The following is a 23,216-nucleotide window of genomic DNA, read 5'->3' as shown; positions in this document are numbered from 1 at the left end:
TTCTGAAGGGCTTTAATTGGTTATTACTGGTTTTAGGTTGTTGGTTCTAAGGATCAAAGTTATAGCCTTAGATGGACTCAAATAATGAAAAATAATTTAACTTCTTGTTTCTTAAATTGCTATTCCCAGTTCCCCCCAAAATGCTCTCCAGCCTTGAGCCTCCCACCCAATGTCTATTTTCCCAAGAGCCTAATGAGCTCCCCAGACAATTTAATTTCTGAGTGTTAATAATGTGACCTGGTGACAGACAGTCATGTGGGGCTACACTAAAAGGCTGAGGAATATCCAGGATCTCAGATGAGGCAGCAAGAATCTCCTGAGAGCAAAGAGAAAAGCTAAGGAATCTCTGTGTTAAAGATACAGTGTGTATAAAGATCCTAGTGGTTAACAACGAAACTGGGCAATAAGAATTCAAACCTCTGTTGTTGTTAAAATCAGGTAGCCTCTATTTTAAGAGCATCATCAATGTGGGTGGCCCTGCACAAACATGTAAGACACAGGAGCAACGGCCTAACCTTTAGAGAACAGTGGCCATTTGAGAGAGTGTAGCATCCACTAGTGAAGAGGTAGACTGGGTGCATGGAGGCTCTTATCTCCAGTGCTAGGAGCACATTATCCCAGCACAAGGCCTCAGACTGCAAAATTCAAACCTAGATTCAATTTGTCCAATATCTTGCTGTGTTTGGACTCAGGGATTCTGTTGAGGTCCTCGTCTCTCTCCCCCTTCTTCCAATTATCTCCCTCGCACCCTTTCCTGCCCTGTCCTCTCCCCCATACACTGCTCTGTGCTCTCTACGGCTGCCAGGACAGGTTTTGTTCCACTCACAGATCGGTGTCTCTTTTTCAAGTGATGTGAATAGGCACCATTCAGAGATGGACACCTGGTGCATTACGTGCCTGAACCGCATCATCTGCTGCTTTAGCATGGAAAGCTCCCTGGAGGAGGGACATGGTCTTTCTCTATAGTTTGTACAGCACCAGTTAAGCTGATGCCCCAAGGAAATAATGAACTTTTGTATATCTTGAGGCATTGTGTGGGTGATTTTCTCCCCGCCATTCCTGGAACCATGATGAAGGTTCTCTTTGTAAGTGGCACTGATCTGATCTGTTCCTAGCTCTCAGAACGAGTCAAGAGAAAAGAGAAGGCACCAAAAGGAGACGCCGTGGAGTCACTAACTGCATTCTGATCAGGACTATGAATAATACTGATTGGATGAAAGCCAGGATGTGTTTTGCTGACTTCATCAGGCACTTCCTCCCCCTCATCTTTGGAAAAAACTAACCCAGCCCATCCTGACCTCATCACCACAGCCTACCACTGTGTATCTTTTCCTCTGGGAGAAAAAGTCCCACCCACCCCCCTGTAAAGTCTCCACCCCCTTGACTGGCATTTTAAGAAGGACACTGGAGCTATTTAGAGAGATCAGAGCTTAGACATATTCAAAGCACATCCAGGCTGCACTGAAAGGAAACCATCAGCAGAATACAGAAGAGAACCGAAGGTATGTGTGAATCTGCACCTGTCTGTGCAGAGTCTTTCCCTTTCCCCCTATGACTTAGTGTTGCAATAAGAGTAGAGCAGGGGCAAATAAGGTCACACTTCTGATATTAATTATTACTTCTTAATTAATTAGCATGATGCACAGTGCTTCAGAATGTGGAATTTAACTTAGCTGTTTCTTTTCAGCCTCTGGGGAAAATTATGAAGCTGGGGACAGATGGTGCTTTCCAGTTCTTTCAGGAAAGCCTTGCTACCCCCCCAAGTCAGGGAAAAGTGGAGCAGCTAAAGGACTGACAGCCTCTGGCACTGAACTGCATTTGGGTAGGAGCCCCGTTCACAGAGAAAAAGAAAAGAATAGTGTAAATTAAAAAGAAGAAAATAATAATATAAATAAAAAAAAACAGGTATAACAAATCTTCCAAAAGCAACAAAAGACCGAGAGTGCCAGCTGTGACATTATCATTTGTCGTATTCATGAGAGGGGCTGAGGTCAGACTGCACATTTCTCTTCAGGATTCCTGTCTAAGCAGGGATGACAGAGGGGCCTCCGTGGGCTCTCTAGGCTTCTTCCTCTTCCCAAACACAACCAGAGCTACAGCAAATCTTCAGAACAATTCCCAAGGGTAAATCAGACTTCACAGGTGTCAAGAGAATGGTGTATTTCAGAGACACTGAAGGGATAGGATATAAATATAAATGCCCTGGCTATGGAGGTGGCGGACAGGAAGAAACAGTAAGAAACTAGGCACCACAATGCTCAGTACAGGATTGGGGTACTACAACTCCTCTCAGCAGGCAGTAAAGGGGAGAAAGGCACTAAGGCTCTTTCTCCCTGCAGACAGGAGTGGCAGTGAGGCCCGGACTTTATGCCCTTCTGATCAGCTAAATCAGCTTAGAGAAGTATCAGCACAAATGGCAAACAGCTACTGATTCCAAATCCAGAGTCAAGGCAATGGGTTCTAATGAGAAGAGCATGGGACTGGGAGTCAGGACTCCTGACCTTTAATCTCTATTCTGCCTCAGACTGGTAATGTGACCTTGAGTGAGTCACTTCACCTCCATGGGTCTTGCTTTCCCCACCTTTAAATTGGGAGTAACATTTATTTGCCTATTGCTGAGGAGAGTTGTGATGCTTAAATCTTTAACGCTGAACATGTGAAGTTCAAAGTATTCTTGTTTCTGAGACATCTGCAGAGACGTAGCTATATCTGTAGAATGCAAAATCCTTTCGCTGTGTTGATTCCAGATTGGTAATGAGTTTTATGCTACTAACACAACGTGTGCATAACGTGCACTAACTCCAGAACTGCTCCCCGGCTTTGTTTAGTGAAAGGTTATTATGACATCATCAGGCAGGTGCACCAGGATCCAGGTATGTGGTTCTGGGGGAGGGTGGCAAAGCATCATGAGGCAGATAGACTAGTTACATGCTACCCAGCTCACTTGGTGTTATGCAGAGGTTTGTTCTTGGGATGGTGCTGCACTAAGAGCATGTCTGCACTACATTGTATCTGGGAGAGAGTGAGTCACCCAGTCTGGATCCACAGACTCATGCTAGCCCATTAAAAATAGCTGTGTAGACACTACAGTTCAGGTTGGAGCTTGGAATCTGAAGCCCGATGGTGGGGAGAAAAGGGTGGCTTGAGAGCCTGAGCTGCAACATCAAAGCACTGTCTACACAGCTATTTTTAGAATGCCAGCATGAACCTGTTACCACAATTCTGTGGATCCAGGCTGGGAGGCTTGTTTCCAGATGCAGTGTAGACATCCCTAAAAGTGCAGCCCATTAATCTCTGCACTGACTCCCTAACTGATCTCTATAAAAGGCAGCCTGGGGGGTTTTGCTCTAGTCAGACTGTAAATGCTTTGGGAAAGGGTCTGTCTCCTTAGGTGTTTGTGCAAACTGAGCACAGCAGGTCCTGGAGACCCTGGAGTGCACACCCTCTCTGGGCTTCAAACCACTTAATACATTCCTTTAAAACCTCAATCCAGACATTTTAAAAACACCTTATCCTAGCCAAATCTCCTCTTTCATCTCTCCCCATTCTATTTTCCCCTCCCTCCTCTTTGTTTCTCTACTTAACTTCAGACAAGAAACTAGTTCATTCAAAACAAAACATTTGCCCATTTACCTAAATGCCCCAGGTCTGCACAAATCAAGCAGATTCTAATCTGTTTAGAGTTCCATAAGAATCTAGCCAGAAAGTAAATTTTAAAGTGACAACATCAATTAAAGCATAGTATGACCTGGATTACCTTTAATATATTTTATACAGAATGAAAGTGTCAGCACAGTAAATCCAGCCCTTTCTATCTTACCACTGAATTAATTTATCAAGGGTCATGGTGGATTCTCCATCACTGGCAATTTTTAAATCACAAGTGGATGTTTTTCTAAAAGATTTTCTCTAGGAATTATTTTGGAGGAGTTCTATAGCCTGCTTTATATAAGGAGGTGAGCCTAGATGATCACAATGGCCCCTTCTGGCCTTGGAATCTATTTGCTGGTCACAGGGGCCGAAGCACTGAGGGTTAAAGTAACAGGCATAACTAGGCCAGAGGCAGCTAGGCGAAAAAGATTATTGCTAGAAGGTCTCTGCTTCTATCCATGTAAACATTCTAATATTTTTGGAAATCCATGTGCTTTCCGAGATAGGGCTTATCATTCAGAACACTCTGATTGGGTAAGGCACAGCCGAGGCCAGGGATAAGACTAACAACATACATCGGGCAAACATCAGTTACCAGCCTTCCAAGCACACTGGACATCAAAACTGCCCTACAGCTACAGAGAGGGGATTAGCACTCATTTCTGTGTATTGGAGAGGTGCTGGCTGGAACGAAAAGCAAGAGTTATTGGAACAAAGGAATCAGATGACATCCATGAGATATAGGAAACACTATCTGGTACAGAGAAAATTAAAGGATATGAGCTGCAGGTCACCACTGCTAGAGTGTACAGTAGACTACATTAAAAACTGACTAACAAGCTAAGTGTAATTGGGACAGAATTTGTTTTATATTTAATTCTTCCTTTAATTAGTTCTGGTGCTTTTTAAATGGAAGATTCTCTTCTCATACCAGTCTCCAAGATTTTAATACAAAACCTTTCAGGACATAAAAACATCTCTGATTCCTTCTTTTTCCTACCCAAGCTCCGGTTCCACCTGATTCCACATAGTCGGACTCTTGCTAGGTGACTACCCAGGTTAACTCCAATACTTTGTTCTACTGCAGGAAATTCGGACTTTGCCACAACTGGCTTATTTCCAGGGAACCCTAAATTCCCTCAGAAGAAATGGCTCATGCACTCTTCCACAGATAGATACTTGCTGGAGGATTAGGTCAGAGATTCTTCCTTCCCGATGAATAGTCTCACTTCCCTTAATGAGGTTTAGGAACCTCCATTCTCATGTGCTGCTTTAAGAGGAGGAATTGCAGCCTCCCTCTGGCTGGCAAGAGTGACATTGGTCCTATGGTGCTAATGTACATCAAGTTATGGTTATACTGCAGACTCTGAAAGAATTCAAAGAAGTCATAGCATAGCTCTGATTTCAGGCAGCAGCCTGAGGACTTCTGCGTAATAAATTGGCACTAGATTAGATCAACAGTGTTGTGACTTTAGGGTAACAAAGATGGAGATGCTAGTTTGCTCTGGGGACTTCAGAGGCTTATGTCAGATTCATGTCCATATTCCTGAGAATCATCGCCTGTTTGGAAAATGTTTCTGAATTTTTTTTTTATTATTATTTTATAAAAGGACTGCTATACAGCAGGGACCTATTTGTAAAAGATATTTTGTAAAGCCAGGGCCCTGAGAGTCTTTCTTGGGAGATTCTGTGAACACCAGGGACTTTACCACTGAAATGTGGAAATATATGTGCATTCTCAAAACTGTTTCTCCAGGTTTGACATCAGGAGATTTTTTAAAGTACCTGTAACCCTCTCACATGCCCTCTTGAATCCCCCACTTTTTACAGACCTATCATGAAGCATGGCAGCCTACATTCTGATGTTACCACTGCTCCCTCTGATTCAGGGCCTGGAATAGTTCACTTGCATCTTTCGCTTTTCCGTTAGTCAAACCCCATTTCTTAAAATAAGACTTCTTTTCGTTTTCTCTCTCTCTGCTTTTGTTCCTGACCCGATGACTGACTAATCTGTCATCTTTGCATTCTGCCAGCCATTTTCCAGCTGCCCTTACTGGCTTTATTTAAACAGCAGAGACTGAACTCCAGATTTATGAAATATCGGTTCTTTCAAATATTTGGGCCAGCTTTCTGCTCACTCAGGGACGCCTGATGTAGACAAACAGAGAAGACAGAAAATGAGAAAAGGTGAGAGAGCAGATCAATGTTATGGCAGAAATATTTGTGACTGCAGAATAATCCTAGAATTTAGAAACTGATAAAAGATATGGAAACAAAATCCTCTTGCTGCTACTCCTATTTCCTGCTATCTAGAGCAGTCAGTACACTCTTGGAGGAAGACAGAAGCAAAATCCCTTAATTTTATGACACTCTTGTCACAATGTAATGAGAATCTACTTACATGACAGATGGACAAAAAAAATCAGTTTCTGACTGCAGCACCAGTAACACTGGGGGTTCTGAAATCTTACATGCTGGGTACAGAGGGCCATCACTAGCAATCTCATGAGAAGTCTCCCCACTCTGGCAGTGTATCCTACCTTGTTCAATTGGAAAAAAATGTCCCCAGTATAATTTTAGGTGAAAATGACTTACTTGAAGGGAGCTGTGCAAGTATATGGCACTTTACTGAATGTCCCTGTACCTAGGAATTTACCATCTAACCCAGGCAAATATGATACCTGGAACCAGATATCTGATACTTAATTATAGGCTTGATCTAGAAAACACTTGGTGAAATTTGCTGGCCTGTGTTATGCAGGATCAGGACCTTAACATCTGTGGCTCAGAAACGTGGAAAAACACCTTTAGTGCTATTTTGCCCCCAGAGTGGAGTCCCCATGAACTGTATACTAATTGTAATCTACCTTCCTCAGTATCCTAACCTCTGCTGTACCACATGCCCTTAACATTAGTATAGAGCCCCTTTATCATCCCAGTGACTCCTGGTTAGATAGTCAGGTTTATTACAAGTTCTTGAATTCAGTAACATTTCTGAAAAAGATGATGAACTTCCCCCTGTAGTTGTTAAACTCATGCTCTCAAGGTCAGGATTTGCAGAAGATTGCTTATATACCCTCCTTTCCCTAATCTTTTATTATTGCTACGAGGTCACTGAGCTAACTGAAGAAAAAGGAAGCCTTTGCAGGGAATGGTCACAGAGATGAAAGTAGTGCTATGAGACCAGAGCAAAGCTGCAATGCCCCGTGGGGAAGAGACCTCCTCAAAGAGCCCCTCAATGCCTACGCCCCTTATTCCAGGGTGTTCTACTTGTGTTAGGACAAGAACTGTGCCTGGCTCCATACAGGGACAGTCTGGACTGGAGAATTTTATATATAAAAATGCTTTAATCTGCTTAGGACTGAAGTTGTATGATAAAAGCTTTTCGCAAGGTGCTCAATGCGGCTCTCTCCTCTCTCCAACAACTTCCCCAAACCATGAAGTAATTCTCTACTGCTATAGAGAAGAAAACTGCCTGTCTCTTGCCTTTGTTTGTGAACAGACTGGGGGAGGGGATACTGGAGAGAATGAGATGGCAGAGACGCCACTGCAGAGTTGAGCTATAGAGATCAGAGCTCATGTTGCTGCCATTAAGTCTGTCACCAAAGGAGGCTGAAAATGCTGCTCAGTAAAAGGACAGGGAACACACAAGACTATTGAACTCCTCAGAGCCTGGATTGTCCCACTGTAATCAGCAGTGATCAGGGCAGCTCCAAGCAGCCAGGTAAGAAAGAGGACAGGGGAAGGAGAGAAGGAAAGTAATGTATTCATTGGAAGAGATGGATGCAGGCAGAGATCTAAGTCCATTCTTCCTCTCAGTCACATCAGATGAGCTAATGAACTGTGCAGGAACAGATTGTTCCCCAAGGTTACTGTTGTGGGGGACAGAAGATGTTAAGATCTCTCATAAGGGCTGGAATAGAGCTTTGTCTGAAGTGACAGCTGCTGAGGTAGATTAAAGGGAATGAGAAACTGTTGTGACTACAGGGAAGTGAGTCAAGGAAAGAAATGCATGCTTGAATAAGTGAAATGGAGTGCCAGACCACAAGTTAGCATCCTAGCCAACTAACCTACTTTCAACTGCCTGCAAGAGGGGCAGGATGATAGTGAAAATAAAGTCCAGACCATACAGGAAGTGGAGGTTAAAATACTGAAAAAACAGATCTAGTCCTTTAAATTGATTAGTGCTGTCCACACCCGTCAGACACCCTGTTGGCCCTTCAGCCTTTTCCCTCATCCAGTGCTAACCAATCCATCGGCAGGCAGCATTATCCTTTGAGTGACAGCATGTGTGTGTATGGGGGTAAGGATGGGAGTGGTCAGGCTTCTGATTCTACGCAAAAAATTTACTAACTCCATCTGCAAACCCTCTCGCACAGACTTGAGACCTAGACTGGAACCAGCAAGTTCTTGCTCAGCACGGGTGTCTCTTGGGCCCCCGAGAGCTGACACCCCAACTGAGACACTCCTACTCTTTCAGACACCTTGTTTTGGATTCTCTTGAGACACTGTAGTCTGTTTTATTAGACAAATCTGGGAGTCACAATTTCTTTTGTGCAAGTCTAGAGTTCTCGGCTGCCACTCAGCACCCTTGGAATCCCACAGCCTGCGGAGAAGTGAACTGGTCTTGTCTCTTGCCAATGTCATCCCAAGTAGTGCCAGATAGGCACTGCTTAGTGCCAGAGCCCAGGAACATGGTTTCTGCCATTTACCTATGGGAGGTGGTAGTGCTTTAAAGTGGTCTGAAAAAAGCAGGGGGGTCTATCATAACCTGGGAACAGCAACTTTGGTAACAATGAAATGCAGCCTTCAATGATGCAGTTCAACTTTTATTTTATTATTTTCCCCACTCCCAGGTCTGCAACCCCTCCCTCCTCCCCCTGCCACTTTAAGCAGTGGGAGGTGGGTCTGGTTCCAGACTGTCAGGGGCCCTTCGAAGTTACACCAAGGCTTCTAGGCTCTCAAATTGCAAAGCCAGCTCAGGGATTTAGTCACTCCCTGTAAGCCTCCTTCCCTTTGGAAATCACTGGGAGCTGTGTGGGTAAAAGTTCTTGTTGTGTGTTTTGACAATATCAGCCTCTGCTCACACTGGAGGCTCCTTGCTCACCTTTTCTGTTTGTTGTTTTAGATTCATAGATTTGAAGGAAACACTGGAAAACACAGAGGATGGAAGGGAAACTCCTGTGTCTCTACCTGCTGATGGCAGCAATCACCGCTCTGCAGTGCCAGGTAAGAGGTCAACATGCCAGTTCCACTCTGGGAGATCCCTGGAGGGTCCTGGCACCCCTTGGCACCCTAGCCCTGGCCTGGCAGCACTCTCACCTCTTCTTGCCGGAGCCTCCATTGGTCTCTGCTGGTCAGGAGAAGGGGCAGAGTTACACAGTTATAGAAGTCAGAGACAGAAAAGCCTTAAGAGGGTCCCAAAGTTCAGCCCTGAGTCCAGGCTGCGATCATTCCCTGCAGTGAATTATCCAGGGCAGTTTTTAATTGTATCAAGCAATGCACCTTCCATCGCTCTATTTGGGTGACTGTCCACAGCCAGATACCCCTGACTGTTACAAAAGTCTCCATTGTGGTCAGCCTTTGCTTGATTTCCCCATATCAGTCTTACTTACACCATCCTACCATCCTCAATTACACTTGACCCTTTGAATTTATGCAGAAGGTTCCCATATCCCCTAGCCTCAGACATTGTGTGGCCTCAAAACTGTAGATCCAGACAAATTCTAACTTTCTCAGTTCTTAATCTTTCCTCATTAGCAAGCCACTCCACCCTTCAGTCATTTGTGCTGCTTTGTGTTACTTGGGACCAGATTAAACAAATGTTCTTTGTGAAAGTATTTCTATTTCATATACCTTAATAGCTCCACTTGATTTTCCCTCTACCTCTGGGACTGGGGAAGGGCTGTTGCCTAAATTCTCATGTCTGGCATTTACACAGAAATAGTGCATGGTGGTTAGCACATGTAAATTGTGTGCAACTGGAAGGATCCTTAATGCGCAACCCCAGGAACATAAGCCAATTTGTGCTTGGTCCCTGCTATCCTGGACTATTATAGGTGTGTCTAAGACACTCCCCCCAATACCAGGAATGCCACATTGGGGAGAGTGGGAATGTGTCTCAGAGTTCTCCAGGTTTGCAGGGTCTGGGAAAGGAGTCCAGATTTTGGGAGCACTTGGTAATTGAATCTTTAAGACAGCAGCCACTCAGACTTCCTCTTTCTCTGCTTGCAGGAGTTCCTTGTGCGCCTCAAACGGGGAGCCAGATCTAAAGGTAAGGAGGGGAGAGGAAACCCATTTAACCTGGGCTAAGCAGATGTGCCCAAGGCAAAGCAGGCTGGTGCCAAGGACGTGAAACCAGGGCCAGGCTCATGCTCCAACTATGCCCATTCTCATAGGCTGTACTGACAGAGATTTGGCCATGGTGGAGAACATAGCCAGCATGCTATAATCTCTTAACACGATTCAAAAGACAAGGAAGATCTTTCCCCTTTCCTACAAACATAAAAAGAGGCTAGCGGAGCACAGAATTCTACATCCAACAGCACAGCAGGGAGAGGGACAAAGCAGCTCTGGCCTGGGAAGGGAAGAGAGCTCTGTTAACAGAGGGGATCATTCTGCTGTCCAGGAAAGGGAGCGGAGCAGAGCCTCTATGGTCAGACAGCCCCATTTGCCTTTTCCTAAGGAGAGTTTCCTGTCTCCAATTGCAGCCACTTGCACTGACCGTTCATCCAGACAGATTTACCAGCAGAGAGAGACCTGGCTACGATCTGCAGGAGGCAGAGTAGAATATTGTGTGTGTGAGAGCAGTCGGAGTCATTGCCACAGCGTGCCTGTCAGAAGTGAGTATGAAGCAGGAGCTGGGAAGGGAAAGCGGAGCATCTGCATTTCCAGCATTCAGCCCTGTTAGACAGAAAGGGGAACTCTGCTCTCGAGGGAATGATGATTGTGCACATATAATCTGGGGTTTTCATGGATGCACTAGGATGGGCCTACTCATTGAAGCAGGAGTAAGAATGCAGGCTGGGCCAGAGGGTAAGTGGAGATAAGAGCCAAAGCATGTGCCATGCTGAGTGAGGAAGATGGAGGAAAGGGGTGGAGGTGAGTACAAGCTGTACCTGCGGCAGGAAACAAGATATATGTTTGGCAACATGCCAGAGAGAAAGGGGCAGTAAGGAGGCTGACAGGAGAGGTCACAGATCATAGTTTAAGGCCAAAAGGGATCATCTAATCTGACCTCCTATTTATCACAGATTAGCACCACGCAGCACCCGCAGTTAGAGCAAAACTTATACAGCCCACAAGAGAATACACTATTGTGTGCCACAGAGAGAGAATAGGACGGATAAAAATTCACCAATGTCTCAGGCCCCTGCAGTGGCAGAGAAATGATTAAGTAAGATACACCCAAATAATCCTGGCAAGTGACCAGAACCACAGAGGAAAGCGAAAAAAAACAAGCTTTCTGCCAAACTGACTTGGGGAAAAATTCCTTCCCACCCCACATATGGGGTCAGTGATACCCTGATCATGTGAGCAGGAACCAGCTTGTCAAGCACCAGATACAGAGGTGCCACCTCAGAGTCCTGAATCACTCTGCCCAATGTCCCTTTTCTAGCTGTGGCCAGGCCTGATGCTTCAGAGGAAGGGGATTTAAAAAAAAAAAAAAAAAGAACCCACAACATGGAGGTGGGGGGAGTCCCTTTCTGACCCTTGCCAGTTGCCAGTTGAAACCAAGAAGCATGAGCTTTTAGGAACATAAGACAAACTGGAAATGAACCCTAGGACTGCTGAGCCTTGCCCCTACCATCACAAGCGACTCCATCATACCATCACTCATAAATTTGTCCAACCCTCCGTTAAAACTAAGTTGTTTGCCCCGATAAGTCCTATTGGGAACAGTCTTTTTTCCAGCCCGAATTTGTTCATGGCCAGTTTATATCCATTTGTTTGTGCCCCCACACTGTCCTTTAGTTTAAATATCTCTTCAGCCTCCCTGATAATTACCCCCTTTTTGATGTTTTTATACAGAGTAATCCGAGCCCCTCTCAGCCTTCTTTTTGCTAGACTAAGCAAGCCAAGTCCTTCACATCTCCTTTCTAAGACACATCTCCTAAGCAAGCCAAGTCCTTCACATCTCCTTTCTAAGATCTGTTCCCCTGATCATCCTAGTAGCTCTTCTCTGCATCATGAGTGACCAGCATTGTACCCAGTATTCCAAATGAGGTCTTACAAGGATACCTTGTACAATGGCATTAGTTCTTCTCTATCTCTACTGGAAATGATTTGTCTGATACATCCTAGGATTGAATTTGCCTTTTTCACAGCTGCACCACACTGGTAGATCATAGTCATCCTGTGAGGGATCCCCACAGTCAGGTCTCACTCCTCATCTGCTGCCTCCAAATGATGAGCTCCCGACTTGTAGTAGAAAATCTTATTAGACCCTTGTACTTTGTACAGTTGAATTTCATCCCATTTCTGTCATTCCAATCTTCGAGATCATCCAGATCTTCCTGTATAATATTCCAATCCTCCTCAAGATGCCTCCCAACTCTATCAGCAGCAAATTTCATTAGCATATGCTCAAGTTTTGTGCCAAGGTCATTAATAAAAATACTGAATAAGATTAGTCTCAAGACCAATTCCTGAGGAACTCATCTGGTAACTTCCTCCAGTCCGATAACTCACCTTTCAGCACAACCCAATGCCTTCTCCCCTTTAGCCAGTTCCTTATCCAATGCGGTACCATGTCAAATGATTTACCGAAGTCCAGGTATATTAAATTTACCACACTTCTCTTATTTAAAAAAATCAGTTATTTTCTCAAAGAAGGAAATCAGATTAGTCTGGCACAACCTACCTTTGGTAAACCCATGTTGCATTACATCGCCTTTACCATTACATCCATGCATTTAATTATTCTTTCCTTCACAATTTGTTCTAAAGCCTTGCATACTACTGAGATCAGACTAACAGGTCTGTAATTACCCAATCACTCGCCCCCGCACCTTTCTTAAATATAGGCATGATGTTAAGTATTCATCATATGGTATTATCCCCAAAGAGAAAGATTTATTCAAAATCCTTGCTATCCAACTAGCAGTCTCATGTGCCAGTTCTTTCCATATTTGGAATGGAAATTACCTGGTCCCCCCCACATTTGAGCACATGAACATCTTTAACTTTTCCTTCCACCTCAGATGTGGTAATTTTCATTTCTAGACACTCATTTCCAACAGGTGTACTGCATTTATTCACGTGTTCCATATTATCATCCTTATTTAAAATAAAGCAAAGTATTCATTTAATTTTTGGGCCACATCAGTTTCTCAGATGGGGAGATATTCATGGTTGCCTGAGGATGTGAAATCTAATGAGGTTTCCTGGCTTGTGTGTGTTTGACAGGATGTGCTGACAAGAAATGCTACAATGGGGGGCAGTGCAAGCAGGCATTATATTCCCCTCTGCACTTCATCTGCCAGTGCCCTCAAGGCTTCTCTGGGAAGCACTGTGAGATAGGTGAGTGCATGTGCAGTGAGTACAGCTACATATGGCTGGGGGAATGGGGAAGGGTTTGCCTACCCAGAGGCTGCTGCAGTGTAACAGCCCCTGAGCTATGCTGTCTCTATTTATTTCAGAGCTAATATTACAGGGGATCTAAGGCTGCATCTGGGGGGAAGATACCTGTGCTCCGGCCTGATCATAGATAAATACTTTCTAGCCTCGGAGCTGAATACCCTCTGCTACACATGGGGTCTAGACTGTTGAGGCATTTATGTGGGCTAGTGACTGTGGTACCTGGGGTCCCCTCCATAAGAAAACAGCTCTCAGAAGCTCATGGGAGGGAAGCAGAGTCCATGTGGGACCAGTTTGAAGCTACCATTTTGTTTCCCTGTTGCTTAGATACCGAAGTCACATGTTATAAAGACTTGGGAGTAACATACAGGGGGACGTGGAGCGTGACAGAGAGTGGGAGCGAGTGCTTAAACTGGAATATCAGTGCCTTGGCTCAGAAAAAGTACAATGGGCGGAGAGCAGATGCTGTTCAACTGGGACTTGGCAATCACAACTACTGCAGGTGAGAGCAGGGGAAAGGAACTGCCATTGTAGTGATGGGGTATACAATGTGTGGTGCTGTGTGTATGTGCAGGGTGGGAGGATCACAGTGATATGTATAGCATGGGGTGGAGGAAGACTATGCAGTGTAGGGGACCTGTCACAGGGTGACTGGCCCCTTTAAGGTGAAGCAGGGTCCAATGCACCTGACTGGTTAGCTGCCTCCCAACTGAGTTTAAGAAAAGGCATCTAGGCCTATAAAGGGGCAGGTGAGAGTTGTCTGAGAATAGAAGGGAGACAGATGGAGCAGCAGAGAGTTGCCTGAGAACAGATGAAGCAGAGCAGTAATTGTGAGTTGTCAGCAATAAGTGCTGAGGTAAGCTGTTGGGAGGACTAGCTATTGCTTGGGAACCCTGCCAAGTTGCAGGAAGTTTTGTGAAGAAACCCCTAGGAATGAGAAGAACCAGCTTAGTCAGCGTAAGCTGGGCTCAGAAGCAAGAGGCTGCGGCTGGCCCACAGGAGCAGGGGTAGGACTCATTGGTGATGAAGTGTGAGGGAGTATAACACTGTGACGGGCCCTCTCATGGGTGACCTGACTTGGGGCTACTGGAGAACACTGATGGGAGATAATTGGTCTTGGAATTCTCAGGGTGGTGGCCTGGAGAGAGGCCCGAAGCAGGCTCACAATGAACTGGAACAGAGTGGCTAATGGTTCTTGGGTGGGTGACCTTGGCATGTGACTGAAGAGCTGCTGTAACCTTGTTTTGCTTTGGGGTTTTGGGAGGAACTGTGCTTAGCATAAGGGGTCTGTGGACTGTGGCGCTTCATGTGAATAAAAGGGTTTGAATTTGATACTGAAAAAGACAACTCTTCTTTGCATGAGCAGATGAAGGGGAAACTAAGGAAGGTCACATCTGATCTGCTGAGATTGCCCATGACAGGGTTTCCCTGTAACAGTACCATGACAAAGTGGGGACTGTATGTGGAAACGGGCCAGGAAGCTACTTCCTTCCTGGGCCCTACATTCCAGCTCTCTCATAGGGGATTTCACTCTGCTTCAAGCTGCATATCTAATCACCCCCTTCGTTCCCTTCTCGCACCTTTGCCTCTGTACCTGAAACTCCCTTCCTGAGCCAATCTACCTAGCCGCAACCTGCCTCTCCAAACCCTCCTTAAAAAACCCAATCCTGAGTGCTCTCTGCTTCAGCATTGCATACGTGCAAGCTAAAAACAACACTCCTGCCTTCCATGTAACAATCAACATTCCTCAAGTTACTCAGACTGCAAGGGCTGGACTGTGCATTGGTATGGAGTTGTATACACAATGTTACCATCTCTCTCAGGAACCCAGATGAGGACTCCAAACCCTGGTGCCATGTCTACAAAAGGGGGCAGTATACCTGGGAATACTGCAGCACACCTGCTTGCTTTAAAGGTATGTGCAGGGGCAGAGGGGATACCTGCTGGGGAGACTAGATTTTTTAAGGGTTCCCTGGGCCCACAGACATTTCCATAGGCTGCAGAATTGAGCACTTTAAACTACATGTACGCTTCTAACTTTTCTCGCTGAAAAGGCACAGACTTCAGCAGTCTTACTGATGTAGTGGGTGATTATTAGTTGCACTATATAAACAGCTAAGGTGGTGATGCTGGGAATAGTTAGCAGCTGGTACTAATCAGTTAATCTTCAGATTTCTTGTTGCAGGAGAGAAGGACTGTTTTTCTGGGAAGGGCATAGAGTACCGGGGCAGCCACAGCACTACCAGCTCCGGTGCCACCTGTCTGAGATGGGACTCCAAAATCATTGCCAACAAATTCTACACAGCTTGGCGGGTCAATGCCAAACAGCTGGGTCTCGAGAGCCACAATTTCTGCCGGTAGGTAGGGAGTTAATTCACAATTTTTAAAAGGAATCTCCCTTGCCCCATTCTCCCTAAGGTGCAGCTCTGACCTGTTACGTGAATTAGGATGTAAGGGATACACAGTACTGCAGGGAACATGCAGCCTGGCCATAGAGTGATTATCTGTGATGTCACTCCATGCATGCAGTTTTCTGCAGATACTACTAGGCACAGCTCTGGTATCCTCCAGTGAAAGCTCAGAAGGTGGCCTTGTCCCTAAGTTACACTTGAAGGATACAGTTTTTGGAAAACAATCCTTTTCTCCATTGTCCCCTCCCCCACCAGGCTCTCTACAGATCCAATGGGAGTGTGAGCAGCTGAAACATCCGCCCCTTTTTTGTGTTCCAGAAACCCTGACAATGACTCCAGGCCATGGTGCCACGTGCTGGAGGCAGGCCAGACAAAGTGGGAATACTGCGACGTGCCTGTCTGCTGTAAGAGACATCTCCACACTTGCTCTCCCCGTCTTCTCTTCCTTTGAATCCCTACTGCTCTGCTTCTTGCCACTGTCACACGCAAGCCCCTTTCAGTAAGTAGGAGCTGGACTGCAGCTGTGGAAGAGCAGCAGGGGAGTCTGTGGCTCCACACAGGTGTGTCTTCCAGACTTGCAAGGAAGGCAGCAGAATGGAGGGCACAGGCAGGGCTTCCTTGCTCTCTTTCCTGCCCGTGTGCCAGGTTTCCAGGGGGTAAGAGAAATCAGGTCATCAACAGCATTGTGCTGAGTGCTGCTTCAGCAGATGCTAAGCACATGGAGCTTTGTAGCCCATGAGAGGGGAGAGAGCAGAATAAGGGCCACAGCACAAAGCCTATTTCTGTGTTTGTCATTCACAGCCACGTGTGGCCTACGGCAGCACAAAGTGGCCCAGTTCCGAATTAAAGGTGGCCTCCATACAGACATCACCTCCCACCCATGGCAGGCTGCCATTTTTGCCAGGTATCGGCGAGTGACTGGAGAGCATTTCCTGTGTGGAGGAATCCTGATCAACTCCTGCTGGGTCCTGTCAGCTGCCCATTGTTTCCAGGAAAGGTGAGAGAAGAATCCAGTTAGCGCCTTTGACACAGGGACTAGATACTGGGTCTCCCTATTGCAGTAATGAGAGAAAGAGATCCCAGTGCCCTGACTACCGAGACACTGAGCCACGGTGGGAGCTGCTGCATGCAGAGGAAGTCCGAGTAACTGTGCCCTTCAGAACCTCTTACTCCCTACATTACTTTCCCAGCTATGGAGTAAGATCCTCCTCATCACCACCACCGGTGGGGATGTAGGACAGCTTAAATAGATACAAAGGTCCCCTCATCACCTGCCTCACTGCTGCAGCTAGGAGAGCACTCCTGCAGCAGTAGCACAGTGAAGGAAGGTTAGGCTATGGTCTCTGGGTAGGCCTACTGTACTTAAGAACTATAGTGTAGGAATAGTGGGGTTTAACCTCCGCAGCTGACTGACAATGTCATTCTCTGTGAGTTAAACCTGCATCTGCTTAGCTAGGCTCAAATCTGGAGAATGGGAGGGATGCTGCAGTGACTGCTTTCTACAGAAAATTAACTACAGTCATGGAGACTCCTATCTCACTGTGCGTGGCTCCATCGAGATCCCATCTGGAACCCTGCACGCTACTCTAGTTACTGAGTTTAAGAAAAGATTATCTGATTTATTTATTTTTTTTCTGAGAGAGAATACAAAGGAAGCATCTGGAGGTACCGGAAGTCCTACAGTAAAGAGATGGTCAAGATGAACATGGCCAGCATCAAAAAAGGAAATTGAGAGGCAAACAAGCTATGGGACATAAGATATCTCAAGGAGACTAAGAATAAATCTGTTATACAGGGCAATGAGAATAGAACCTGAGACATGACAGGGTGAGGGGAGAGAGAGAAAGGGAGAGCAGATGAACTTTTCCACTGTATGCAATAGTCGGTGCTATGAGGGAGACAAGGATGCCCTGAATATAAATCTAGACTGACTGAGTATGTAGAGAGTAACAATTCTACATGAGAGAAAGTTGAGCTCCTGCTGGGTAGCTGACATCTTCAAAGGATGGGTCTCTGGAGTTGAAGCTGGGGGACACTCAAAACTCTTTCATTGTCCAGGTTTAGTGTCGACCGTCTAAAGATTGTACTAGGTAGAACCTATCGAATGATCCCTGAGGAGAATGAGCAGCAATTCCAAGTGGAGAAATACATCCTGCATAGCAAATTTGACCCAGAAACTTATGACAATGATATAGGTAAGAACTTTCCTAGCCACATGTTCAGAAACTGCACCACCAGCCAAAGCCTGTTCTTATACATTTTCTTTTCAGTTCTGTTACAGCTGAAGTCTGGGTCAGAAGAGTGTGCTATTGAAACGGACACTGTCCGCACTGTCTGCCTCCCAGAGCCAGGACTTCGGCTGCCTGACTGGACGGAATGTGAGATCTCTGGCTACGGCAAGCATGAGGAATGTAAGGAGATGATGTACTCTATGTAAGGGATTCTTCCACAGGGCTCCTGTCCCTTACCTTCATATTTAAAAAGAACTAAGTGATCCCTGGAATCACTACTACTGTAGTTAGCATTACAGTGACTGTACACCTCAGTTCTGCCCAGAGTTATACTTGTAGCACCCTAGTGAGTTCCAACTGTCCCTTGTCTGAAACCTACAGACAGTTGGAAATATTTTGGGAGGTGCAAGACTCCAGCACAACGAATGAGCTAGGTGGAACATGGCAGCCTTAACTCTGCATTTCCTCTTCTCAATTAATATGTAGAAAGATTCCCTCACTCTCATTCAGCTGGAAATAATTCTCCTGTCAAGGATTATTGCACAGTTGCAGATAGCACCACTATATTCTAGTAAGGCACACTGTCTGTATGATTCTGAGTAAGAGAACAGGAACAAGAGAAACAGCAAGAAGAACAGATGTTTAGAAGCCAAGTAAACCACACCTAGATTATTTTTAGTTGGCTCTTTTTTTAAAAGTGTTTATCCATCTAGATATGCAAATAGCTGTCTGATGAAAGTAAGTCTTCTTATGGCCATCTTCTTCCTCTCTCCCCTGGCTCCTTCCTATTGCCTGTTATCCCTACTCTTGCATCTTTTCTCTTAATAAATTACATGTCCTTCAAAGTAAGGGCTGACTGTTTGTGCAGGATCTAGCATAGTGGAGCCCAGATTCTGACTGGGGCCTCTCCCTGCTGCTGTAGTTATATCTCCAACTGTATATCAGCGTACTTTTAAGACAAATAGAGGGTTAAGTGACAAAGCGTTAAAGGAAGCTAATCCTTGAAAAGCATCCTTTGGTGAAACCTCATTTGAAATCAAGTTTTATGTTTCTGAAAAAATCACTTGACAGATAACTATTCTGCCAAGCTTCAGCCCAATGAAGCTTAAAATGGCCAAGATATTAACATCCCAAAACAAAAGCTTTGTCCCTTCTGAGTTCAGTAGAGCCATAATGCATTCCTATTTAGTTACACAGTTACATAGGCTCGAGTCTGCATGTACACAGATAGGACATCTGGTTTCCATTAGAGCAAGTTTAATCCCCATAACCCATAACTCCTTTCAGAGAGCTCACAATACCCTTCCCTACCTCCTTTTTTCCCCCCACCCCTACTCCCTAACTTTACACACTTAAACCATTTTATCAAATAAAAACTTTGGCTGAAATGGAAGGCTTTCAGTCGATGCAATTTAGGACACTACAGCCAGCTGAGAGAAGCTATATCTTGTCCCATCTAGGTCCGAAGCAGTTTCCCAGTGCCAAAACAAAACCAATGGATTTTAAAAGTGACTCAAGTAGATAAGAGTTGAGATTTTTCTGTACCTACTTTAGAAACTCTGCTCTCTCTGATGATAATTCTGGAATGGGGAGAGGGAAGGAGACTTGCAAAACCACAGAGGTATCTGGGGACAGGTGGGGTAGTGCTCCAGCAATAGAAACTGTGTGGGTTCTGCCCCTGCATAAACTCCAGACCCACAGGGACTGGAGCAGCTGACATTGTGCCAGGGAGTGGGATCTGGAGGGATTGGAATAGGCCTTGGAGCAGATATGTGAACCCCCAGGATCCTCCTTCGAGCCAGAAACTATCTGTTGCCCCCACCACCACCTCACTAAGTCTCAGTACCTCCCAAGTCCCCTTCCTATCCCTTCACCTATCCATTTACAAGGAACTTCTGCTTCCCCCCTCCAACCAAATACATCCATTTCTCTTGCAGTTTCTCCTTTCTACTCGGAGAGGCTGAAGGAAGGTCACGTCAGACTGTTTCCAGCTAGTCGCTGCACATCACAGCACCTGAACAAGACAGTCACTGAAAACATGCTGTGTGCAGGGGACACCCGGCAACTGGATGATGCCTGCAAGGTAAACCTACCTCTGCGCCTACCTGTTCCCTCTAGTTTCCTCCAGAAAATAGTTGCTAACAAAGCACTATGCTCCAAAAAATCAGAGCAAATGCAGCCCTGCATCAGCCTATGGTGGGCTCTGGAGCAAGACTGTCCCTTGCTGATGCTGCAAGCTTCGCAGCAGCTAGGAAAAGAGGCCACATTTAACCAAAATAAACTTAGGACAATGGGCATTGAAAACTCAAACTGCAGGAAATGTTACCAATAGCTGGGCAGGAAACCCCACCTGGTGCAGGGTTTCCTGTAACTTTCCTTTACAGAAACAGAACATGAGGAGGTGCTCATCAGGGGGGTCTGTCATAGGATAGGGCACTGCCCAACAGAAATGGGAATGGACTAACAGGCAAAGGGGAGAGTAGCATCAGAATTGGGGGGCACAAATAGTTAAAGTTCCTGAAACAAAGCCCCACATATCAGCATCCGTAATTCTCTAATGAGTGTGTTCTCTACATACCACAGCATTAGACTGTCACCAGTTTACACAGTTTGGGGGCAGGGGGGAACCTGACCAAGATTCTTCTAGGATTACTGTACTTTAAAAGATTCCTCATGTGAGTTTCAGACTCTGATTTTTAAAGGGATGATGCTGGGAAGTGTTGTAGGATCTCACTTTTTTCCTTGGTATAGCAGAAAGGGTATAGGATGCTATCCTAGTAAACACAGATCCTAATTTTTCAGAGAGGCTTTCCCTGACTGTACTTGAAGCATGGCACCTTTGAAGATCAGGCCCTATACAAAGCCTAAGCTTGGCAGTGCAGAGGAAGTATCCATGGGGAATCTAATATGGGAAGGCTTAGCAGCCAGTCAGCAAGTAAAGAAAGCGAATGAACCTCTTACTAACCTGCTTTCTCCTTGCAGGGTGACTCCGGAGGGCCTCTGGTCTGTATGAAGGATAATCGTATGCATCTGATTGGGATCATCAGCTGGGGAATAGGCTGTGGACGGAAAGACACACCAGGCATCTACACAAATGTGACTCGTTACCTTGACTGGATTCAGGACAACATGAAACCCTGAAGGAGGAAAATGAACCACTCAAGGCCTTGCAGTCATGCCCCCATCCCTCCCTTACAGGAGGTACAAAGGATGCTGACAGAAGCTGCTGTTTACACAGATGCCCTAGGATCACTCCCCTGTAGGGTGCAGGCATGCAGCAGAGTGGAGGGAAGGGCATACACTTTTTAGGTACTTTCTCTCTCTTTAGAGATTATTAGAAGTCATGGGTTTGTTTTGTTTTGTTTTCTGTGCACCAGGTCATATAGGCAGAATGAAAAGTAAGTTCTACCCCCACAGGGATTAACAGCAGAGTCTATGCATCCCACAGCAGTAGTGAGAGTGTACAGAAGGCAAAAAAGGGCACAAGTAAACTCTGGAAGCCATCTTCTCTCTCTTTTAGAGGGTAAGATTATGACACTTGCACTATACTCCAAAGTATGTATAGGGAAACATGACTGTAACTGCACTGTAGAGCTTGGACCATGTCCCATTTCCACTTCAGGGTATGAGCTGCTGCTTAAATCCACTCCCACCTCCATATTTTCTTAAAATAAAAATATTGAGATTTGGCACTAGCCCTACCTCCCCAAGGTGCCCTTGAAAATTGAGAGAAGGGGCAGACACAGTGAAAGGAGATCATAGTTTAGGATGCAAAGAGAGAAACCAAGTTTTGTGATCTCAGGTGAAGCAGCTGAAGGTGAACATACACTGAAAAGCATAGGATATGATCATGTTCTATCACCACTCTGGTTCCATGCAGTGGGATTCCTAGAGTAAGTGAGCACTTTGCCTGATGTCAGTTCACTCATAGGCACAAACATATTGTGAGTCCATCCACTTGCTCAGAACAATCTTCTAATGTGACACTTATCTCCTGCAGCATTTTTAAAGATTATTTTTATACTATACAAATATTTAAACTTTCCTGTATTTGTCGGTTTTGTGTTTTTGTATGACAGTATAATTCCTACCATTATACTGACTTTCTGGCAAGCCTAGGCTTATCTCTAGGAATATTAAACTATATTGGTCTTCTGAATTTAGCTTTGTTTTCATTGACAGACTTAATATTAATGATGACTTTGGAGGTAATAAAGACTGGTTTACATTGCAAAAAAGGGCAAACATCATTCTGGGATGTATTAACGGAGTGCAATATGTAAGGCACAGGTAGTAATTATACCACTCTAATCAACACTGAGGCCACAGCTGGAGTACTGTGCATAACATGTTGGGCATCACATATTAATAAAGATGTGAGATTAGAGTCCAGAGGAGAGCCAACAAAAATGCTAAGAGTTTTAATAAGCATGACCTGTGAGAAAGGTTGGAAGAACTGGGTTTATCAAATATATAAAGAAGATGGTAACTGATTATTTGCCCTGTCCACAAAGGGGTAAGACAAGAAGGAATTGGCTTGTTTGTAGCAAGGCAGATGTAGATTAGACATTAGGAAAAAACTCTTACTGCAAGGATAGTTAAGCACTAGAACAGGTTACCAAAGAGGTTGTGGAATCCCCCTCATTGGAGGTTTAAGAACAGGTTAGACCAACACCGGGCAGGGATGGTATAAAGTTTACTTAATTTCAGAGGCAGGATTAAGTAAACCTATACCATGAGAGCCCTTCTATTCCCCCGGAATCAATTGGCTTCTAGGTCCTGTGGATCCTCCCCTTAGGCTGGGGGGAAGTCCTTTAGCAGTGGGCAGGCTCGGCCCAACCACTGCCTGGATCCCAACAGGATGAGAGCCCTTCTAGACCCATTTCTCTATGACTTTGATACAGCTGCCAACCTGAGAGAGATTCCACAAGAGATTAAGAGTTTATTTTCATTGCAGCAGCTGGTTTGAGTTAGTACACTCAGGGGTTTGATTAGCAAAACTGATGAGTTGCTAAACTCAGGGTTGTGAGTTCAATCCTTGAGAGGGCCATTTAGAGATTTGGGGCAAAAATCTGTCTGGGGATTTGTCCTGCTTTGAGCAGGGGGTTGGATTAGATGACGTCCTGAGGTCCCTTCCAACTCTGATATTCTATGATTCATTATAATGCATCTGTACTTCATTAATAGCTCCAGCAGCACTCAAGCTTCATCCTATCCCACCAGATGGGCCAGTTAGCTTGAGTTTAAAGTACCATTTAGTTTGAGCCAGAGTTTAGGGCATTAGGGACAAAATGCAAGTTATACTATGAGCTAACAATGCAATGAATATAAGCTCTGTCCTGGC

General features: G+C 45.2%; 1 protein-coding gene across 3 annotated transcripts; it reads left to right on the top strand.

The window, feature by feature from the left end:
• The first annotated feature begins 1,320 nt into the window (after positions 1-1,320).
• Positions 1,321-22,031, top strand: PLAT (plasminogen activator, tissue type). Of its 3 annotated transcripts, XM_075062805.1 has the most exons (15): positions 1,425-1,502; positions 5,685-5,838; positions 8,780-8,880; positions 9,886-9,925; positions 10,362-10,493; positions 13,060-13,173; positions 13,558-13,732; positions 15,054-15,145; positions 15,416-15,587; positions 15,960-16,045; positions 16,443-16,638; positions 17,700-17,836; positions 17,912-18,052; positions 19,810-19,955; positions 20,855-22,031. In XM_075062805.1, exons 3-15 carry the CDS (start codon positions 8,818-8,820, stop codon positions 21,011-21,013), a joined length of 1,653 nt encoding a protein of 550 aa, XP_074918906.1. In that variant the 5' UTR covers positions 1,425-1,502; positions 5,685-5,838; positions 8,780-8,817; the 3' UTR covers positions 21,014-22,031. The 3 variants fall into 3 exon arrangements, with proteins under 3 accessions (XP_032630431.1, XP_074918906.1, XP_074918905.1); XM_032774540.2 differs by lacking the exon at positions 5,685-5,838 and having other exon boundaries at positions 1,321-1,502; XM_075062804.1 differs by lacking the exons at positions 1,425-1,502; positions 5,685-5,838 and adding an exon at positions 7,286-7,375.
• Positions 22,032-23,216: the final 1,185 nt, after the last annotated feature.

The sequence above is a fragment of the Chelonoidis abingdonii genome, chromosome 2 (assembly GCF_003597395.2).
Source record: "Chelonoidis abingdonii isolate Lonesome George chromosome 2, CheloAbing_2.0, whole genome shotgun sequence".
NCBI classification, from domain to species: domain Eukaryota; kingdom Metazoa; phylum Chordata; order Testudines; family Testudinidae; genus Chelonoidis; species Chelonoidis abingdonii.
The sequence above is the reverse complement of the archived record's forward strand: the minus strand, read 5'-3'. Positions and strand labels throughout refer to the sequence as shown.

Coding starts and splice junctions, on each gene's coding strand:
- PLAT (XM_032774540.2), top strand. CDS start 8,818: ATGGAAGGGAAACTCCTGTGTCTCTACCTGCTGATGGCAGCAATCACC. Junction 8,881..9,885: donor TCACCGCTCTGCAGTGCCAG/GTAAGAGGTCAA, acceptor CTCTGCTTGCAG/GAGTTCCTTGTGCGCCTCAA. Junction 19,956..20,854: donor AACTGGATGATGCCTGCAAG/GTAAACCTACCT, acceptor TTCTCCTTGCAG/GGTGACTCCGGAGGGCCTCT.